General features: G+C 36.6%; 3 protein-coding genes across 6 annotated transcripts; 1 reads left to right on the top strand and 2 right to left on the bottom strand.

The window, feature by feature from the left end:
* Positions 1–730: 730 nt before the first annotated feature.
* On the bottom strand, positions 731–9,579 carry LOC132152918 (COP9 signalosome complex subunit 8). 2 transcript variants are annotated; one of them, XM_059561909.1, is made up of 7 exons: positions 9,419–9,579; positions 9,004–9,074; positions 8,879–8,927; positions 8,666–8,798; positions 2,258–2,365; positions 1,807–1,869; positions 731–1,022 (listed from the first exon to the last, which is right to left on the bottom strand). In XM_059561909.1, the coding sequence occupies exons 1-7, from the start codon at positions 9,491–9,493 to the stop codon at positions 943–945; spliced, it is 579 nt and encodes a 192-aa protein (XP_059417892.1). In that variant the 5' UTR covers positions 9,494–9,579; the 3' UTR covers positions 731–942. The 2 variants fall into 2 exon arrangements, with proteins under 2 accessions (XP_059417892.1, XP_059417893.1); XM_059561910.1 differs by lacking the exon at positions 2,258–2,365.
* On the bottom strand, positions 5,103–8,798 carry LOC132152917 (E3 ubiquitin-protein ligase TRIM63-like). Its single transcript, XM_059561908.1, has 2 exons — positions 8,666–8,798; positions 5,103–6,384 (listed from the first exon to the last, which is right to left on the bottom strand). The coding sequence occupies exon 2, from the start codon at positions 6,339–6,341 to the stop codon at positions 5,301–5,303; it is 1,041 nt and encodes a 346-aa protein (XP_059417891.1). The 5' UTR covers positions 6,342–6,384; positions 8,666–8,798; the 3' UTR covers positions 5,103–5,300.
* LOC132152916 (ankyrin repeat and SOCS box protein 18-like) lies at positions 9,552–19,627 on the top strand. 3 transcript variants are annotated; one of them, XM_059561907.1, is made up of 5 exons: positions 9,552–9,671; positions 16,986–17,253; positions 17,914–18,427; positions 18,639–18,752; positions 18,929–19,627. In XM_059561907.1, the coding sequence occupies exons 1-5, from the start codon at positions 9,662–9,664 to the stop codon at positions 19,112–19,114; spliced, it is 1,092 nt and encodes a 363-aa protein (XP_059417890.1). In that variant the 5' UTR covers positions 9,552–9,661; the 3' UTR covers positions 19,115–19,627. The 3 variants fall into 3 exon arrangements, with proteins under 3 accessions (XP_059417890.1, XP_059417888.1, XP_059417889.1); XM_059561905.1 differs by lacking the exon at positions 9,552–9,671 and adding an exon at positions 13,485–13,883; XM_059561906.1 differs by lacking the exon at positions 9,552–9,671 and adding an exon at positions 15,461–16,339.
* Positions 19,628–19,927: the final 300 nt, after the last annotated feature.

The following is a 19,927-nucleotide window of genomic DNA, read 5'->3' as shown; positions in this document are numbered from 1 at the left end:
AGATCCCCTTGGGCCAGATACTGATCCTCAGGTCAATCAGAAACCTAAACACAAATCCAAAATTTTAATATCTGCTAAATCAAAGACCGGATAGGACCAGGCAGGTGCAACCTCAAAATGTAAAATGAGCAAACGCAATATGGAAGATGAAATTTAAAGACAAACATAAACTAAAATGAGGTTAATATTCTCACATTGTTTCAGCGCATATGTATCACACTTTTATTCTCAAGCTGAAAGGATGTGACAGTAGCCAACAGCTGGAACGCTTCCTCTTCTTTTTCAAAACCACTGTCTGAGAAATCAAGAAGACAGTGCAAAACATCTGAATAACAGACAGACAGAGAGGCACGGTCAACAAAACACTTCTCAGAGAGTGGAAAATATCTTAAATACAGCTGTGTGCCTCCCACAATAAGCTGCTTTAACTTTTATGTGTTTGCACTGTTAAACAATACATTTGCTAGCAGTAACAAGGTTGTTTGAAACATTTTAGTGGTAAAAAAAAAAAAAAAAAAAAGACAAAAATATTTCAATGCAACAACGTAAGATAATTTTCTTTACATAGTACATAATTGAATGCATGGTCTCAACAATGAGACCAGTGTTAAATATTGTAGGAAGAAGCCATTTGATTAAATGTGCCAAAATGTATAAAATGACAAAAATGTAATTACACATCTGGACGAATGTGGAGATTGATTCTGATGAGCGATTTTGTTACAAACAATTACACAATTAAAACAATTTGGACACTGTCCTACATCACTGTGGTTGACAAGTTCAAGAAGCAAAACAGAAAAAAAGAAATATGGTGGCTCCATCACTGAGGCAGGACAGATGAGAGTGTGTGTGAAGGGTCCTGGACACCAGAGTTTTCCTCCATAAAACTGAGTAGTTGAGAGGTGGGGAGGAATAGGATGGAAAAGGATGGAGAGCTTATCAGTTCTCAAGAAAAGCCACGTAGTCGGTAAGTCTGGCCAGCTGTTGTTCGTTTGGAACTAGAGAGACTGGGGGCGGATCTGGAGAGAGGGGAAGGAAGGCAGAAGAGAAACATGAGAGAAGAGGGGATTCCTTCAAGTCCTCTACGATCTGCTCTATAACACACTGACATATGAATGTAAACAAAAGTTGTGCATAGAACAAGCAAAGGAATATGTGTGCAAGACAGTCTGTTACAGATGCAACACATTCTGCAAGTAGGAAAAATGTCATGGCAACTGTGTTGAACTAATAAACATCAGCTTCTTTTAGTGAAAGCTGCAGGTCATCAGTACTGGGAATCATTTCGCATTCAGTTATTTAAATGCATTACAGACATCTGCACAGTCTCCCGAAGCCCGTGCATAAACCCATATGCTGCTTGTTCCTGTTCCTTCGGAATAAATGTTCCTCGTAAAAATAGTTCTCAAGGGTTACAGACAAACACATAAAACACCATGTGCACTAAAACACACAACACAAAGAACAGCACAATTCAGAACGAAGAACACAAGGTGAACAAAAACTCATTCTTGTAGTTTACAAAATGAAGGAATATTTAAGAAACTTTGAGAGCCAATCAGGAACAAACATGATCAGGATAAAAATGGAGTCGGAGTTAAGTCAGCAATACACGCGCTTGTTGTTGTAAAAAAAAAAAAAAAAAAAAACTACTTCCAGACCATTAACTCATTTAAACAAGCTCTTTGTACAGAGGAGGGGCCCTAAATTAAATCTTATCGAAGAGTGAGTCATAGAGCAGAGGGGGAAAAAACAAAAAACATCTGTTCCTATTGGTAATAAGAAGTGAAACAGTGCCCCCACCTGGTTTCTGTGGCATGATCATCCTGGTGTTTGGATCTGCCTGCCAACCATGACTTACTACGCCTTTAAGGAAAGAGAAACAGACATTTACATAAAGACAATAGAGGGTTGTTCAGATTTATCTTTAAAGCAATACAAGTGGCTTTAGCAGAATAATAAGAAATCACACCCAAAGGAAATTACTTTTATTCTAATGATGACTAAACACGTCAAAGTACTCCAAAAGAAATGTAGGCTTGTTTAAATGTGTGTATATATATATATATATATATATATATATATATAATGGATTAGAATAAGCAACAACAAAAAGGGGGAGGGGGAGATATGGGTATAATTTGGTAAGAAAAGTAGAGAAAATCCATAGATTGTGGATAGAAATATGTACATATTATATCAGTTATTTAATCGCTAATCCAAAAAATCTCAAATATTTTGCAGCACTATGTACCTTTGACTGCCTCTTCTACAGAGTATCCCACAAAGGCAGCAAAGTCCTCTGCACTGATAGAGGTGTAAGCTTGTGCTACAAGCCCATATGCCCTCCTACGCGTTGACTCTGCAAGAAACACAATGCACGAGAAAAAACTAAAAGATTTTTTAAAACGTGCCAATCTCCCAACACACCTGTAAGCTCTTCCCTTTCACACTATATTCTGAAAACCTTGTACCATGCTTGCACACACCCAAGCAAGGACAAGAAAAAAAAAATACTGGTGATAGTAAAAGTGGTATCACAAACCTTTAGAAAGTGCACTTAAAAGGCAGCAACTTCCACATTATCAATATCTGGTTGCTGATCACCACTTACAAAATCATTATAGTAACACCTGAATAAAATCTAGTGATCATCATCTCTTAGGCTATAGCATATACAGTAGTAATGTGACTGTATTAATTGTTTTTCTGACCATAACAACCAGACAAAAAGTTAAACATGTGAGTGGATACAGTTTTGCAACTAATTTATTTGCTTCACTATGATTTATTCCCAAACGTAAAAGGATGACACAAAAGTAGCCTAATTGGTTTTACATTGATTTGTATGAAAATAGCCTAACCTTCAAGGACGACTTGTGGATTGATGTGAATGCAAGTAAGTAGGATAATGCTCAGAATGCTTGTGGATTTTATGTGTGATCATGCTACACTGTCAAGGCATTCGAGTACACACTCGTGCAACTAGAAGTGAACAGCCCCAGACTGACACGCTGCTGCTGGATGTATATTCTGCATTATAAAAACAAAAATAAGATTATTTAAAATTACTTATTAATGCTGAGTTATCTAGTCTTTGCTTGTTCACAGTACTGTGTTATATGGAGCACTTTGGTAGATAGTGATCTATCTCATTCATTTGTCTAAGTGCTTCAGTGACAGATGTATAAAAGTATACAAGTTACATCGTAATTTAAATGCAGCAGACTTTAAATGGACAATAAAACAAACGCAGAGTGCCATAACTCAATTTGAGTGCTCCAAAAAGTAAAAAAAACAGTAACTGGTGTCATACGTGCCTTGGTATATCCTGGGCTTTTTGAAGTTACTGTTAAGACAACCCATTATTTTCTCTTGAAAAACAAAAAACACAAAAAAACAAAAATTAACTCAAGACACTTGTGCACATGAATGTCCCCAAAAAATAAAAAAGAACTTATTTTGACCAAAGAACGAAGTAACAGCTGTTTGCTCTTTGCAAAACAGTGTACAACAGTCATAAAACTTTATACTGACAGCAATTCACACCCATTTGAAAGAGGCAACATGTAAAAGCAAGTTTACAGTTACCAAATGCTCTATTCACAGGTGAAGAACATGCAGATTTACACTAGTGTTCTGAAGTTTGGGATCTGTAAGATTTTTGTTGTTGTTGTTTTTAGAAAAAAATATAGACAGAAATATAAAAAAGCAGCTATTTTTTTACACCAATAATAATAAGAAATGTTTCTTAAGCACCAAATCAATATTTTAGAATTTCTGAAGGATAATGTGACACTGAAGACTGCAGTAATGACTGCTGAAAATTTGGCTTTGCCAACACAGGAATAATTTATATTTTAATATATATTAAAAACAGATAAGTCATTTTAAATTGTAATAATGGTTTCCAAAATTACCACATCAAATAATCCAATAAATGCAGCCTTGGAGTCTTTCAATGCAGTTGTTATACTTCTGATTAAACTGAAGCTGACTTCTACTACTTCAAGAAACTTAGAGATAAAATTTGGTTTTGTAAAATTACATAAACTCCATTATAGCAAACAAAGATAATTAAGTATGCCTTGAAGCCCAAACCCTTTTCAGTCCTTGAACTAAATAAATAGCAACTCTCTTATCAACAGTGTTTCCTAACAGCTACTTATATGCAACACCAGGGAGGTCAGCAGTGACTACTGGACCGCCATTTGGAGATTACACACAGACAGAAACATGCTATACAAGGATGCCCTCTACAGAAAGAAGTTCAGATTCATTTGATGTGTGAAATATGTCTGGTCTTAGCACCTCGCCAGGAATAAGTTACATTTGGAGGATTTAAAGTGATTTTTTTGCATGTTTCTTGTTTATTTTCAGTGCTTGTCAATACATGCTAGCCAAACTGACTCCCAGTCCTAGTTCCTGATTTTTTCTCTCGCCTTGACCCGCAATCATAAATACCAAGAGGTGCTGAGCAAGGCAGTGCTGGGAAGGTGAAAGCAGTGTCCATCTGTCCTATTCTGGTATTCTACCCCCAAGGTCCCCCAGTCATATCTCATCCTCTTACCTTTTAAAAATAGCATGTGCCTTTAACCAGAGAAGAAAGTTAAGGGCAAAGAGTGCACAGAGTTTACTTGTAAAAGGTTACCTAATTTAGTAATTCCGAAATACTCCGTTTAAAATGATCCTTGCATATGTAATTAGATTTGTACTGTACATCTGATGAAATAAAATACATTTTAAAATAAGCTCAAATCTCAATAAGTTTGAATATTTTATTTAATATCAAAGCATTAAGTTCATATCGGAGTAAACTGAACATACCACATATTGTAAAATGATACAATGATCTATTGCTGGAGTAAAACATGTAAAGGTAGGAAGATAACTACTATAGCAGGGGTCACCAAACTCGGTCCTGGAGGGCCAGTGTCCTGCAGAGTTTAGCTCCAACTTGCCTCAACACACTTCCCTGGAAGTTTCAAGTATAGCTAATAAGACCTTGATTAGCTGGTTCAGGTGTGTTTGATTAGGGTTGGAGCTAAACTCTGCAGGACACCGGCCCTCCAGGACCGAGTTTGGTGACCCCTGTACTAGAGTGACAACAGCAACTACTCTCCATTATAAAAAGTATAAAAATGGCACTAGGTTTAATGCTGACACTGCTTGGCAGTGATATATAAACATTAAACCCTCTTCCCTCTCATAGACACAGTCCTTGTTTAATCTACTTGTCCTTTATCCCATCCCATTTTCCCTCGAAGACACTCACACACTGCTTCAGTGCAACCCATTCACTCCTCTTCCTGATTTTCAGCATCTTCAAATTCCTCATCATTGTCTCCTCCAAAGTCCATCTTGGACAACAAAGTCTCCACTTGTTCTGTATCCAGAGTGAAATGGTCCATTCTTTCAAAGCCTGGCTCAGGCCTTTCTTCAGCCAGTGCACTCTTCGTCACGTCCTTTGTCTGGGAGATCAGGTTCTTGGAGGCCAGCAGGAACTCTGCAGCACCGCTTTGCTCCAGCGCCTGCACTGCCGTGTCTGTTAACTCTGTGGCTGCCTGAAGTCGATCCCCATAACGCCTGGCCAGATTCCTGAGGGCAGATATCTTCTCATCCTGCTCCTTGCTTATACGTTCCAAGAGGGCACTCTTACGCTCTTCTAAGGCTGCATACAGAGAATCGAAGCATTCACCAAGCCTTTGCTTGGCACGTTGAGCATTGCCCTGAACAGCTGTGCAGGCCTCCTCCATCTGGTTAAGCAATGCTTGAAGGCGACCATTCACTGCTACAAGGCCATCGATGGCATTACTCAGCTCTCCTTTTTGAGCTTGATAGACACTAGCAAGTGGTGACACCTCACAGTCTTTATGTTGGCCAAACACCTTACACATGGAACAAGTGGGAATTTGGTGATTCACACAGTAGATGTTGATCTTCTCATCCTCGTGCTCTTGGCACATTGGCTCCCTGGAGCTTTTGGGTTTTATTGGCGTTTCTGTGGTGCTGCCTCCACCTCCACCTTCCTGCTGCTGTTTGTATATGTCAATTATGTTCTCAACTAGAAGATTTCTCTGAAGTCCATGCACGCCATGACGATCAAGAACCACTTCAAAGCGGCAAGTAGGGCACCGGAATACACCACCAGAGAAACGATAAGGATTTCGAGAGTCATAAAGATCACTAGCACATCCTCGACACAGGTTATGCTGACAGGGCAGAATCACCACTGGTTTGGTGAACATGTCCAGACAAATTGGGCAACTTAGCTGTTTCTCAAGGCTCTCCATGGACCCAGGAGACCCCACCAAAGAGGATGTTCGCTGAATGTCCATGTCAATGGTCACTTTGTAGCCTTTTGCTGTACAAATTCGATGGCTGTCTCCCAAAAAGAAAAAAAAAGACTAGAAAAATAAGCTGCGGCACAGCAGTAAATGATTCTTTGTAGTTGTCAGATCTGTTCTGGGGCAAAGTGGCCCTGGTCTTTATACTACCTTCAGCCAGTGGGTGTCAGCCCATTCCTGCAACCAATCAGAGCCCACAATCCTATCCATTTGGTTTCAAGATCCATTTTTTGGAGAAGCAAAATCCCACCCCTTTAAACCCATGTGTTGTGTCACGATGATACCATAACACCCCTACCCTTTCCTGTACAGTGAGATTTCAATGTTGAAATAATTTTGGGGTGACAAACAAGTTTCAACAAAACAAACCCTGTCTGTTACAAAACACCCTCTAAATTTTAATTGCTCATTCATGTCCTGTACATATCAATTACAATATTTTTCACAAGAAGAAAACACTAAATTACACACTAAGAAATAAGAATTCTATTTTGACTTGCCACCTTAAATAAATGTCCAGATACTGAAAAAATAAAAAAAAGAATATAAGTACCTCTCCACCATTCTTTTTATTTTCCTAGTACTCTGAGGATAGTATTTTTTAAGTTATACTTAATTTTGAAAAACGACCCACAATCACAATCATATTTTCTTGTTCAAATTTTCTTTGTTTTTTTTGGTGTGGGGGGGGGGGTTGTTTTTTTTTTTTTTAACTGCTGATGTCTTAAAACACAGTACATAGGGACCCCATGAACACATGGAAAGGGTTATTTTTAACCTATCCTTGGCCTGGGTGGGTCATGTGCTGGCCCATAGGGATCAAATGAAGGCTTTTAGCTTGATCCCTGAAGATACTATATTAAATATCAATGAGATTGCAAAATAGCTTTTGCAATCTTTTTGCAATCATACTTTCCAACATGAAAATGATACAACAAAATGTAGCACTCTAATGATAAATTAACTGCAGACTTTAATTGTCTCTGCAAACAGTCATCCTTCAAAGTATTCACACTTAGCCTATGAATATGCTAAGTTAATGCCTGAGCTAAGTTTAGTCATAAACCACTTGAAATGGGATCCTGCAGCAAGATACATGCCATTTACCAGCACAAATTTCTTATATCATTATTTTTTAATTCCTTTTTTTTTTCTTGCACATCCATCCACATTCAATAGTTACTAAACAATTTATGCTTGTCAAACAGAAAGATAAATCACACAAAGTATAATTCTCAAATCTAACTAAATCTGGCAGTAATTCACTTGAAGTAGAGGTTGTTTGACAAGAGAGAATTGTGTCAAGAAATATAAAACCTATATTTTCTTTCTCTCACTAAAACATTCATATTTACAATCAAAGTAATTTAGCCATGTAGTTCATTATAAAAACTGGGATGATAGCGAATGGAACATTATATCCGGTTACACTGTCTCTGTCTAGGAATATGTTTAGCAATGCTAAGCATACAATTAGATCTCTCCTTTAACCCAGTACAGACGTTTGTTGGAAACAGAGCTGAAGAAGAGATTGTTCTTTCTTTTCCTTTATTTTTATTTTTTTAGAGAACTTTTTTTAATTAACAATTCGATGCAAATTACCCTTATTTGTTCAACATTTTAATTTAATTCCAGTTGGTGCCATTGTTATTTTCTAATCCCATTTATTAATCAATAAATATCTTAAATTCTCAGAAAATTATAATTTCCTATCATTGAGGTTAACATATTACTAAATAAAAGCAGTTGCCAGAATAAGAGCTATATTTACACAGAAAAAGATCAACCTCGATGTAAAGTTCAACAACATTTAAAGAGGAACACTGTATAAAATTAGAAACTATCATGCTGAAAATATAAAAGGTAACTTTACTTTTGTAATTTAGAATTTACTGATGCACTGAGAATACAATATGGACAGAAACATTCATTTCAAGATTATTTAGATCAGTGGTGGTTCTCAACCAAGGGGCCACAGAGTGACATAAAGCATTTATATTGAATTATAATTATTATATTTAAAATAATATTAATACAATTTGAATTAAAATGCTAAAACAACTGTAAATAAATAAATAAATAAATATATATATATATACTTAAAATTAATGCTTTTAGTCCACTTTTCCAAGCATCGTGACCCTTCCATCTCTTAAATGCCAGTTCACAACGAGGATGTGTTCAATTAAACAGATAAGAAGGACCACAGAGCAGACGAAAATTTCAGGGCCATTCTATCCCACTTCATTATAGATCTCATTTCAGGAATACAGCATCATATACAGCATAAACCCCAAACCGTGTGATCTCAGTACCTCTTAAAGCTTCCATCACAGGGAGAATGCTTTCAGACCACTGGTAAGCAGCAATAGTAGCGTAGATCCCTGGAAAGTCTCGCTGCCAAATACGCTGTCCTACGGCCCATATAGCGGCCAGCTCTGGGTTTGCCTGTAATTAAAAAACATATTAGACACCTGCAATTTATTTTACTTTATGTTAGACTAACTGAAAGCAAACATAAAACTCACTGTTTTGATTGCATGTGGTATCCGTTTCCAAAGGTATCTGGCATTATTCCTGCATAAAGCAAATGACTGTTATGGCAGAATCAACTGATAATAAACATATGAATTAACATTATACATATACTCACATGTCATTGTGCAGGAGATACAGAACTAGTAACTGGGAATACACTTGAGGCGTAGCAATACCACCAGGAGCCTAGGGTACAAGGTAACATGTTTTAAAACTGATGGAAATGGCGAATATTAAGGAATATAACAATTTACATAAAAACAGTAAGACAAGCACGCCTGTTATACAATAACAAATAAACACGTGCAAAAGGAACATTATTACTAATGTTACACTCAAAACTTCATATACATTAACACACAAGTTACATTCCGCTATAACATCAATAAGGTAATATTTATTTTATCTTATATTGATGTCTAGAGTTGTCTTTACAGGTTGTTCAGCAGACAGCCAAGATACTGTAGCAGTTTAGCAGATAACATACATTTGCGGAATAAAGGCATTAACAAATGAGTGCCTGTTTTTACCTCCAACTCTTGAGTTTCAAACTGCAACAGCAGCTTTTCATCATCAAGTTCAGACATCATGACAGACACCGGCATGTTTTACAGGAGCCTCATATGCTAACGGCTAATGAGAAACAACAACCCCGCTGCTGCTCTGCCTCTGCGATTCCACACTGACACCTGCTGGACTGGAGGACAAACCACCACACCAAACGCTCCGAGGCCTATTATCTTTTTTTTGGATACTATAGCTGGAAAACAAAAATGTGGGGAGGTTTGGAGACTACTTCGAATCCTATTTAGCACGTATATTGACGCAGGTTACAGAGTTGCTCTTTCAGAAACCCATTTCAGCATTTTGTTAAAGCAGTAGATTAGGCTTCCAGCAGCTCACAGAACTGCTCTTCTCAGAACAGCATAGCCAGCTGATCACAGTAGGCATGCCTTACAGATCCTCTCACTGTCTAAAATCCACCTCTCATAACACCACCGTTATTTGTGTCCTAAATCAGATCCTTGTAGTGACATCTATGCTTACACATGGAGAAGTTCTAATTTGTGCTCATTTGTATGTTTAAAATGACATGTCAACAAATCAAATTAGTTCACGTTTCTTTGCTTTTAACTGCTTCACTGTAGTATACGTTTAATATGTGTAATTTAGTATAGGCCTAGTCTGCTTGCGCCAGTCTTATAAACATTTAGATCAACTTACAGTCAGATCTGTCTATATTTAGACTACTGAGAACAGCAACAGATGCGCAACATATTAAACTTATTCGTCTCAGGCTTTATTTGAAAGGGGAAAACCCTATTGAGTGTTATGAAACATAATGTCAGACGACCCACTGTTGAATCATAATTTGTTGAGGCTCTTAAAGAAGTACAGAATAAGGGGGACTCTTCATGTGTGCAGACCCTTCTCACAGAGGCAAGCAAAGAAAATCCAGATATCATCGTAGAGTTGTCAAATGATGATTGGATGAAATACCCTGATGTCAAGTTCCCCCCATTATAGGCTATAATGTGAAGGACTATAATGCGATAGGAGCTCACTCAAGTACTCAAGAGCCAAACCACTCAGTACTTTATAATAGTTCAATAGGGAGCCAGTACAGAGTTGACAGAACTAATATGGTCATACTTCCTGGTTCTAGTAAGAACTTTAGCTGCTGTATTTTGGAGCAGCTGGAGTTTTATTTATTTTTTTAATAAGCATTAGAATAATCTAACCTTGAGGTCTTGAAAGCATGAATTAACGTTTCTGCATTTGACATTGAGAGCATAGGTTGTAATTTAAATATATATTTTTTTTAAGATGGAAAAAATGCGGTTACACAAATGCTAGAAACATGGCCTTCAAAGGAAAGATTACTATCAAATAGCACACCTAGGTTCCTAACTGATGACGAATAATTGACACAGCAGCCATCAAGTGTTAGACAGTGTTCTAGTTTATTACATGTGAAGGTTTTTGGTCCAATAATTAACACCCCTTTTTTTTTCAGAATTTAGCAGTAGGAAATTACTAGCCATCCAGTTTTGCATGTCAGCTATGCATTCTGCATTCAATTTTGTGAATTGGTATGAAAGCTGAATATCATCAGCATAACAGTGAAAGTTAACATCATGTTTCCTGATATCTCCCAAGGGTAACATGTAAATCGTGAAAAGCAGCAGTCCTAGTACTAAGCCCTGTTGTACTCCATACTGTACTTGTGATCATTATGATTCCTCGCTACCTCTGCTATGATTTGATGATGGTCAGATTTAACCCTAGGCAATTCCACTAATGCAAACATAATTTTGTAGTCTACTCAAAAGTAAGTTGTGGTCTATAGTGTTAAACGCAGTGCTAAGATCCAGTAGCACTCATAGAGAAATATAACCATGATCAGATGATAAGAGCAGATAATTTTAACTCTGATGAAAGTAGTCTCAGTACTATGATAAGGCCTAAATCCTGACTGGAAATCCTCACATATCCATTTTTTCTCTAAGAAGGAACATATCTAAGATGATACTGCCTTTTCTAGTATTTTTACAGGAAAGAGAGATTTGAGATTTGTCTGTAATTAGCTTATTCTCTAGGATAATGAGAGACTTAATAACAGTCAGTTTGAAGGACTTTAGGACATATCATAATTAAATTCTAATAATATTTAGAAGAGGATCTATGTCTTCTGGAAACACCTCTTTTAGTAGCTTAGACGGAATAGAGTCTAACATACATGTTGTTGGTTTTGATGAATTGATATAGTTTATACGATATATATTGAGTTGATACAATTATCCTCTCCTATAGCAGAGACTGAGTGGAATTGTTCCTCAGTGAATCTATAGTGCAATGCCTGATGCGATGCTGTAGCTAACGGCTGCATTATCTCTAATAGTATCAATCTTGGAAGTAAAGAAGTTCATAAAGTCATTAATGCTGTGTGGTTGGGAAATGTTTGCACCTGTTGATGCTTTATTTTTCGTTAATTTAGCCACTGTTTTCAATAAATGCTGGGGCTATGTTTGTTTTCCTCTAAAAGAGACAAAATGTAAGCAAATCTAGCAGTTTTAGAGCATTTCTATAAGTAGAAGTACTTTTCCCCCCATGCGATATAAAATATTACTAGTTTTGTTTTCTTCCATCTGCACTCCATTTTCCGGGCTGCTCTCTCTTTAAGGTGTGAGTGTGCTCGTTATACGTGTCAGACTGTCAAAATCAAGTTTTTCTGATGTTGTAAAAGTTATCCTCAACAAAAGCGAAAACTGAAAAGCTAAAGTTCAACTAAATGCTTTATTGTCGCTCCCACATTCTAGAATATAAAGTTAAAATGTAAAATTAAGAATATATTCAATAAAAAGAAAAGTTTATGACTCAGTACATTATTAATAATTATACTTAATTGGTTTTGTAAATAGTATGTAAAGTGTGTAAATTCATGTTATAATAGGTCAGCCTTAAAAAGCAACATTCAGGGGCCAGTTGCATTAACTTTTTCTTTTTTTTTTTATTCAGTTACATAAAAATTGTCTAATTTAAAAAAGTTTAATTTGCGACCAAAAACTATTACTGTCTTTACGCAAATGGCCCCAGTTTGTAACAAAGGTCCCTAAACCCTAGTCCCTAATCCATCTCTCTAGTGATCCTGAGTATGAAAGAACTTTAAAGACTCCCTCTCATGCACTAAAAAGCATGAACTGTCTGAAATGTACTGCGCGTCCTCGACACAGCTTGCAAGTGAGTCGTCTTCTTCTTGCTTGCTTTACGGCGGATCGCAGAATTATAAGCGCATTACCGCCACCTATCGCTCAAATTGACCATTGACACTCCCAATTGAGATTGTAGATAGAGTGTCAATGAGGAGCAGGTTACTTTTTTTTTTTTGTATGTTTTATCCGTGATTCCCATCCACTTGCATTATATAACAGACTGCAACGGTTTGAGTTAAATATCTCAGTTTGTGTTCTGCTGAAGAAACAAAGTCACATACATCTTGGATGCCCTGGGGGTAAGCAGATAAACATCAAATTTTCTTTTTTTGGTGAACTATCCCTTTAAATACTTATGTCATCAACTCACTGGGAGATATTCAACTTCAGCAGCCCATGTTTATGGTTACATCTGAGGTCGTATTATTGTGCAGCCAATGTTAACTTTCACATACACCTACACAGCTGCATAAGAACTGTCCGTAATAGCAATCAAAATTCATATCTATGTACAAATAGTTTTTACTTTATTCCAATGATCAGTGTAGTTAATGCTAAATAAAATAAAGAGTTTGCACTAAGGAGAAACTGATGCCCTTTCACTTGTCACTGGAATAACAGTTGACAGATCAGGGGACTTTCAGAATTAAGGTCACAATTTAAAGGACTGTTGAGGATCAGATTCCCGGTCAGCTGTGATTGGAGGACAATGCCGTTGCACCTCATGATTTGTTGAAATGGAGATTATATATTTAGCTTGTGCAGTGGTGAAATCACCAGCGATGCTTTCCATTCAGCTGTGCATCTGACATATTTATTGAACTGACCTCTCTGAACACTCAGCCTCTGTGTTGTTGATGAAAACATGATCAAGGCCCCCTTGTCATGCAATTGCCCTGCACTGATCACGTCATTTGTACTAAAAATACAAGTTATAGAGCAACAGTGATAATATAAATAGCCATAAAATCAGAAAGGTAAGAAGTGGAAAGGATTGTCATTATTATGCTCTCCCAAGGTAGTGGGGCATCTGTTGTTAGTCGAAAGGCCACGTTCTTGACAGAGAGAAAGCGGTCGTCTTTAAACTGCAGTCAGGGGGGTAGGAAAGAAAGGACCAAGGGTCATAAACAACCAGGGATGGACTTTCTGTGTCCCCCTGTTCTCAATGACCTGCTAACCCACCACTGGAGAAACATGCAGGATGGAGTCTCTGATCCAGAGCAACTGAACAAAGTTCTTGAATTTCAGAGCGATGAACTGCTATGGACTGCTCAGAAACGGGGTGAGTCAGATTTGATGAAAAAGACCAAGATCTAAAATGAAACAATGATTGTCTAATGTTATTTTAAGGAAGACAATGAAAATGTGTTTTTATAGTTCAGCATCATTACATTGGTCTGAAGCATACAGAAATGTGTACACTAATCTTTGTGTAATTAATCTTTCAAAATGTTTCAGAGTGGACTTTTTAAAAGTATAAAGCTTTCTAAAATTGGCAAATTCAACAATGCTTTTATACTGTATATATTCATATCAGTCATGTTCTTGAGCTTCAGTATCCTGTTGAAAAGCAGCATATGCTGTGCATCGGATGTGAATAACAACAACATGTATAAAGTCTGGTCCCCAGAATGGGATGCAGCATACTTTGCAGGCTTCTAAAAGAGTTTAACCAGAAAGCCTCCCTGCTGCTCTACTGCTTGTTTTGTGCTGGATTAGTTGGTGAACCAGCAAAACTATGTTGTTCACCAACAAAAAATGCTAGTCAACAAGTTTGGTCTCTCTGATAACACTGGTTGACTAACATATTTTGCTGGTGAACAATGTTATGCTGGTTAACCAGCTAGGCTAACAATGAAACTGCACGGAACATTGATCTTTTTATCAGTCTTATTCTTACAGCATATAGAAATTATATACCAAACTAATACAAATTATTAGAGGGGTTGTTCACCCCAAAAAGGAAAATTCTGTCATCATTTAGCTACTAATCCTTATATCATTATAAACCAGGGGTGGTGTTTTCGTATGGTAGAGTATGGCCTCCCCTGCCATAACCTGGTTCTTTGTTAGAGTTCAACTGAGGGGGATCTCCCCCACCCCTGTAATGTGCAGCTATACCCATAGGGTTTTGTCAAATGCAGCCACCATTCCAAACCCATTAGACAAAACACACACTGATTTAACTTGGTTGAATTTGATTCAATCCAAGTCTTCAGAAGAGACACATTTAATTTATGCTTGAATACACATATAAACATACATACATACATAGTAGGAAGAACCTTTTTCCACTAGAAAGAACCTTTTGTACATTGGAATTGTTCCATGGATGTTACAGGTTTTTAATGGAACCATAGATATCTATGAGCCGAACCTCAAATACAGAACCTTAATCATACTTGCTTGATATTTTCTTTAAAAATATCTTAATATGGTTCCAAAGAAGAACAAAAGTTATTCTTTTCATTTTTGGGTGAACTACCCTCTTAATAGGAATTTTGTTCTCCAATATAAATTGACATTTTTAACAAAAATCGAATTTAACCATTTTGGTAATGACCTGCTGTAAAGCTGGATATCATCTGAATATGTAAATAACATATATGAGTCATACTGTAATCCAGGCTTTTACCATGGGCAGCATGTCTGCAAGTAAACGCCCATCACATTCCCTGCACTCCCTTTTGGTGAGACAGGCATCTTACATGAGACACACTGACATACTGAAGCTGTTCATGCAAGGATAACAAAGCTTGCGTCTTCTAAAATAGACTAAACATGCCATGCTCTACAAGTCCTTTATCACTTAACTCACAGCATTGTGCTTCATACTATCTGTGGGCGAGTGCAGCATTTCTGAGGTGAGGAATCTGTGTGGATTTGACACAGGATTTCTAAGGGATTGTGGTAATCTTCTGTGCATATGAATGACATTCACAGACCAATACTCAAGAACCCTGATCCCAGTCGCTGTTTGGGTCTGTCTCCATGCAACACCCCTACACTCATTCTGCAGATTCCAGTAAAGATTTTCCTGGCGTGCCCTCGAAATGAATGATCTCAAAAAAACAAGAGATTATGCCATTGCAATTAAACACTCTGCTTCTATTTTAAATATCTTCTAAACCTGTGACACTGCATGCACTTTTTAACATACATGGAAGTAGGATATAAAATTTGATCTGTTTAACAATGGAGCTTAAATATCCTGGAAAGACGGGTCCATTATTCAAATAAAACAAAAGGCAACAAATGGGCATAGATGTTAGAGGCTCAAAGGATTTAGTATCTATCTCATACATCAACAACTAAAAATGGCCCCAGTAAGCTATGAGCGACGGATGGAGAACAATGGCCTACTAAAAATAGAGGCAAAAAGTGCTTAAAGCCACAGGAAAACATGACTAGCACTATATAAACTCAAGTCCTTGAAAGCCTAAGCCATTTGAAAAGGTAAGAGGATGCTAAGAACTATGCGCTTTGAGAACCTTTGTTCCACCGTGCAGCTGAATGGATGGCAGGCTCTGCTGGATGATAACTGTGAGTTAGGACAGGATCATTGGGAAAGAGCTCATTTACGCTCATTATGGCTCTACAGAGCTGTAGTGAAGGGAGACACAGGAGGGCTTCGTAACCTTCTTAAAAGGAACTATATTGATGTTGATGTCTTTTACAATGTGAGCTGTGAGGAACTTGAGTGGCAAGCTAAAACAGACACCACCTTTGGACCCTCAGGTAAAAACAGTCATTTATGGGATAAAATACTTTGGAGGTGTATCAAAAAGGTTGTACTTTTTTGTGCTGTACTGATGAATAAAAGAAAAATTGAGTTTATTCTCTGATAACAGAGATGAAACAAACATATTGTGTTGCAGCTATGGACAATTTTGATTAGATTTATATATTTAGATGTATTTTTATATCTATTTATTTTACTATCATTTTTATTTTTAGACTTTATTTTACTGTTTCTACTTTCAATAAATTTACTTTTTTAATATTTTTAACAGATTAGAAGTACAGTTGTACTGCTTAATCTTTTTGTGAAAACCTTAATGCACTTTTTTACATAAAAGTACCATAAAAGTTCAAAAGAACAGCACTTATTTCAAGTAGATTTAAAAAAAAAAAAATACAATAAAAAAAGACTGCCACTCTTGATCAATTTAATCCATACTTGCTGAATAAAAGTATTCATTTCTTAAAAAAAAAAAAAATCTTACTTACCCCAAACCTTTGAACAGTATGTCAGGTGTGTAATTTATATTAAAGTGATTCTTTAAATAAATAAATAATAATAATTTTGGAGTGTTTTCTATAATGTTCATTCAATTATTAAAACACATCAGTTGGGATGTTCTGACAATATTTCCCATTCCAGGTCTTTGGTCTTTGGAGTATAAAAGAGAACTGACAAGCCCACTGTGTATTGCTGCTGCTCAAGGTTTCACTGAATGTCTGCAATATTTACTGGAACACGGCGCACACCCCAACCTTATTGCAGGAGGAAAAGCGGCACTTCATGAGGCCTGTGTAAATGCCAGCACTGAATGTGTAGAGCTGCTGCTAGAACATGGGGCTAATCCTAACCAGATGACAGATGAGGGACTGACTGCCTTACATCTCTGCAGAACACCACAGTCACTACGGTATCATAATATGAATATGATACATAATACACTATATGTGACCCTGGAACACAAAACCGTCTTAAGTCGCTGGAGTACATTTTTAGCAATAGCCAAAAAAACTAAGAAAAATTGGGGCAAAATGTTAGGATATTAAGTAAAGATTATGTTCCATGAAGATAATTTGTAAATTTATTACAGTAAATATATCAAAGCGTCATTTTTGATTAGTAATCTGCAATGCTAAGAACTTCATTTGGACAAATTTGAAGGTGATTTTCTCCGTATTTCTTTTTTTTTTTTTTTTTGCACAGTCAGATCCAAGATTTTCAAATAGTTGGAACTTGGCCAAATATTATCCTATCAAACTATACATCAGTGGAAAGCCTATTTATTCAGCTTTCCGATGTTGTATAAATCTCAATTTAAAAAAGTTGACCCTTATGACTGGTTTTGTGGTCCAGGGTTACATATGTTATTACACCTTATAATTAGTATAATCATAAGTATAATTTAAAAGTAATTATAAAATTCTTAAAATGATAAGTCATTATACACCCGTACAAACTTATATGAAATCCATATTAATAATATTTAATCTCTTTAAGAGTGTAGTGCAAATATGAGCAACAAATTCTTCACCTCAAAGTTTATTTACAATTATTACAATTTCTATTGCAGTTGTGCAAAAGCCTTGGTGAGATATGGTGCCAAAGTGAACTTATCCAGTGAAGAAGAGGATGAAACACCGCTGCATGTGGCAGCTAGACATGGTCTGCCCCAACATGCACAGCTGTACCTACGATTCGGAGCCTGTGTGAACCATAGCAGCTCTTCAGGTGAAACGCCACTTGGAGTTGTTTGTGGAGTCGCCCAAGAAAAGACAGTCGACAGCCAAGATGAACGATACCTCGAGATCTGTCGTCTCCTCCTGGCCTATGGAGCTAACATTAATTTGGCTGATAAACAGCGACGCAGTCCTCTACACAAGGCAGCACGCAATGTTCAGCTTAAGTTGGTGGAGCTTCTCTTGGACAATGGGGCTGATATCAATGCCATTGATTATAACGGATGCTCACCGTTATCAAGTGTTCTACAAAGTTCTGTGGTTCGGCAAGAGTGGGAACCTCACAAGGTTGTTCAGACCTTGTTAAATCGCGGCTCTATTAAAGTCTGGCCACAAGCACTGCTGAAGGTGATCACTGATAACACTGAGATAATAATCCTGAGATTTATTCTATACATCAACAAGATAACACTCACACAATATACACTCTTCAATAAAAAAGATGGTTTAAAATCTATTAATTTGTTTACGTCGTAATCATCATTCATTTGATTTATTTTTTGGTATGAACAGTTGGCAAAATGTAATACTTTTTAATACTTTTTTTTTCTTTTTTAAGGTATTAACAGCCTGTGCAGAAGCACCTAAAACTGTGGAAATCCTGTTTAACTCATACACACTTGTTCCTGTGACCTCCAAGTGGGTTGAGGCTATACCTGAGGATATTTTTCATGTTAGTCTTTCAGCATTTCACAAGGATTTTTGCATTCACTATTAGATGAAAACTTTGGAAACATGATTCAAAAATATTTAATAGTCAGTTTTAGAATGAGTCAATGCATGCTGATGCTGTTGGAATTATTGTACCATATTAACACATCTCTTTCTTTTTCTTTTTTCTTTTTTTAGTTTCACAGAACCTTTTATGAGTCTCTTTTTGCACTGGAGTATAAGCCACGTAGTTTACAGCATCTGTGTCGGTCTGCACTGAGGAAACAGTTTGAGAAAAACTGCTGCTCGCTCGTTGCCAGGCTTCCTGTCCCAAAGCCACTTCAACAGTATCTTCTTTTGGAACCGGAGGGGTACATTGACTAGAATCAGACCTTTTGACAGAAACCTAAAGAGAACTATACAAGGGTTTTTAATGCTAGAAATGTAACACTCTGACCAAGACGTCTGCCTTAAATTTCACTTGCAAAGTCACCATACAGTGACATTTTTAGAGATTGTATTTTTTTCCACTTGTCTACATATAAATAAACTGATATATTAGTGTAAATAGCTTTGCAGGATATTTTATTGTTTGAATAACAGTGTTTTATGTGTATGCTGTGGGTCCTTTATTCATTTTTTAAAATATAAGCTCAGTAAACGTTTATTGCATAATTATTTCATTAAGAAATATTTTTAGTCTTGTAAATAAAATAATATCTTTTGTCTAGTTTGACTGTCATTTCTTTCTGTCTGACTTCATTTCCCCAGTGTACAGTGTGTCATATGTAAGCATTGGTGATCAAAGCACAGCTATAGCAACGGGTTGGTAGATAGAGATGTTAAGCGTAGCTACGTTTATTGGCCTCACTGCATGAAATTTGTGGAAAAATGCACTTGTTTTGATTTATGCTTTGTAAGTTGACTTGAGCACTAAAATAAACCATCATTCTTATTTTTCTTCTTCTTATAAGTAGACTATTGTAAGTAATTACATGTCTGGTCATTTGATGCCCCAAGCGTGTTTTGATGTCATTGCGTCCATGAGGGGGCGAGCTGATCCATGTAGATTAAAGTCTTTTTTTCTCTCTCTCTCTTTTAAAAAAAAAATATTCATCTCACGTTATTGTATATTATTTTAATTATATCTCAAAATGATCCTACTAAATGTCTTGAGTAAAACGTTTTTGCAAAATA

The sequence above is a fragment of the Carassius carassius genome, chromosome 11 (genome assembly GCF_963082965.1).
Source record: "Carassius carassius chromosome 11, fCarCar2.1, whole genome shotgun sequence".
NCBI classification, from domain to species: Eukaryota; Metazoa; Chordata; class Actinopteri; order Cypriniformes; family Cyprinidae; genus Carassius; species Carassius carassius.
This window is presented reverse-complemented; position numbering and strand designations above follow the sequence as displayed.

Bases quoted from the DNA above. Each gene is read 5' to 3' on its own strand.
- LOC132152917 (XM_059561908.1), bottom strand. From the start codon at position 6,341: ATGGACATTCAGCGAACATCCTCTTTGGTGGGGTCTCCTGGGTCCATG.
- LOC132152918 (XM_059561909.1), bottom strand. From the start codon at position 9,493: ATGCCGGTGTCTGTCATGATGTCTGAACTTGATGATGAAAAGCTGCTG. The intron at 9,075-9,418 runs GTAAAAACAGGC...CTTGTACCCTAG, and splicing joins TTGAAACTCAAGAGTTGGAG to GCTCCTGGTGGTATTGCTAC. The intron at 8,928-9,003 runs GTGAGTATATGT...TGCTTTATGCAG, and splicing joins TATCTCCTGCACAATGACAT to GAATAATGCCAGATACCTTT.
- LOC132152916 (XM_059561905.1), top strand. From the start codon at position 13,607: ATGCTCTCCCAAGGTAGTGGGGCATCTGTTGTTAGTCGAAAGGCCACG. The intron at 13,884-16,985 runs GTGAGTCAGATT...TTCCCATTCCAG, and splicing joins ATGGACTGCTCAGAAACGGG to GTCTTTGGTCTTTGGAGTAT. The intron at 18,753-18,928 runs GTTAGTCTTTCA...TTCTTTTTTTAG, and splicing joins TACCTGAGGATATTTTTCAT to TTTCACAGAACCTTTTATGA.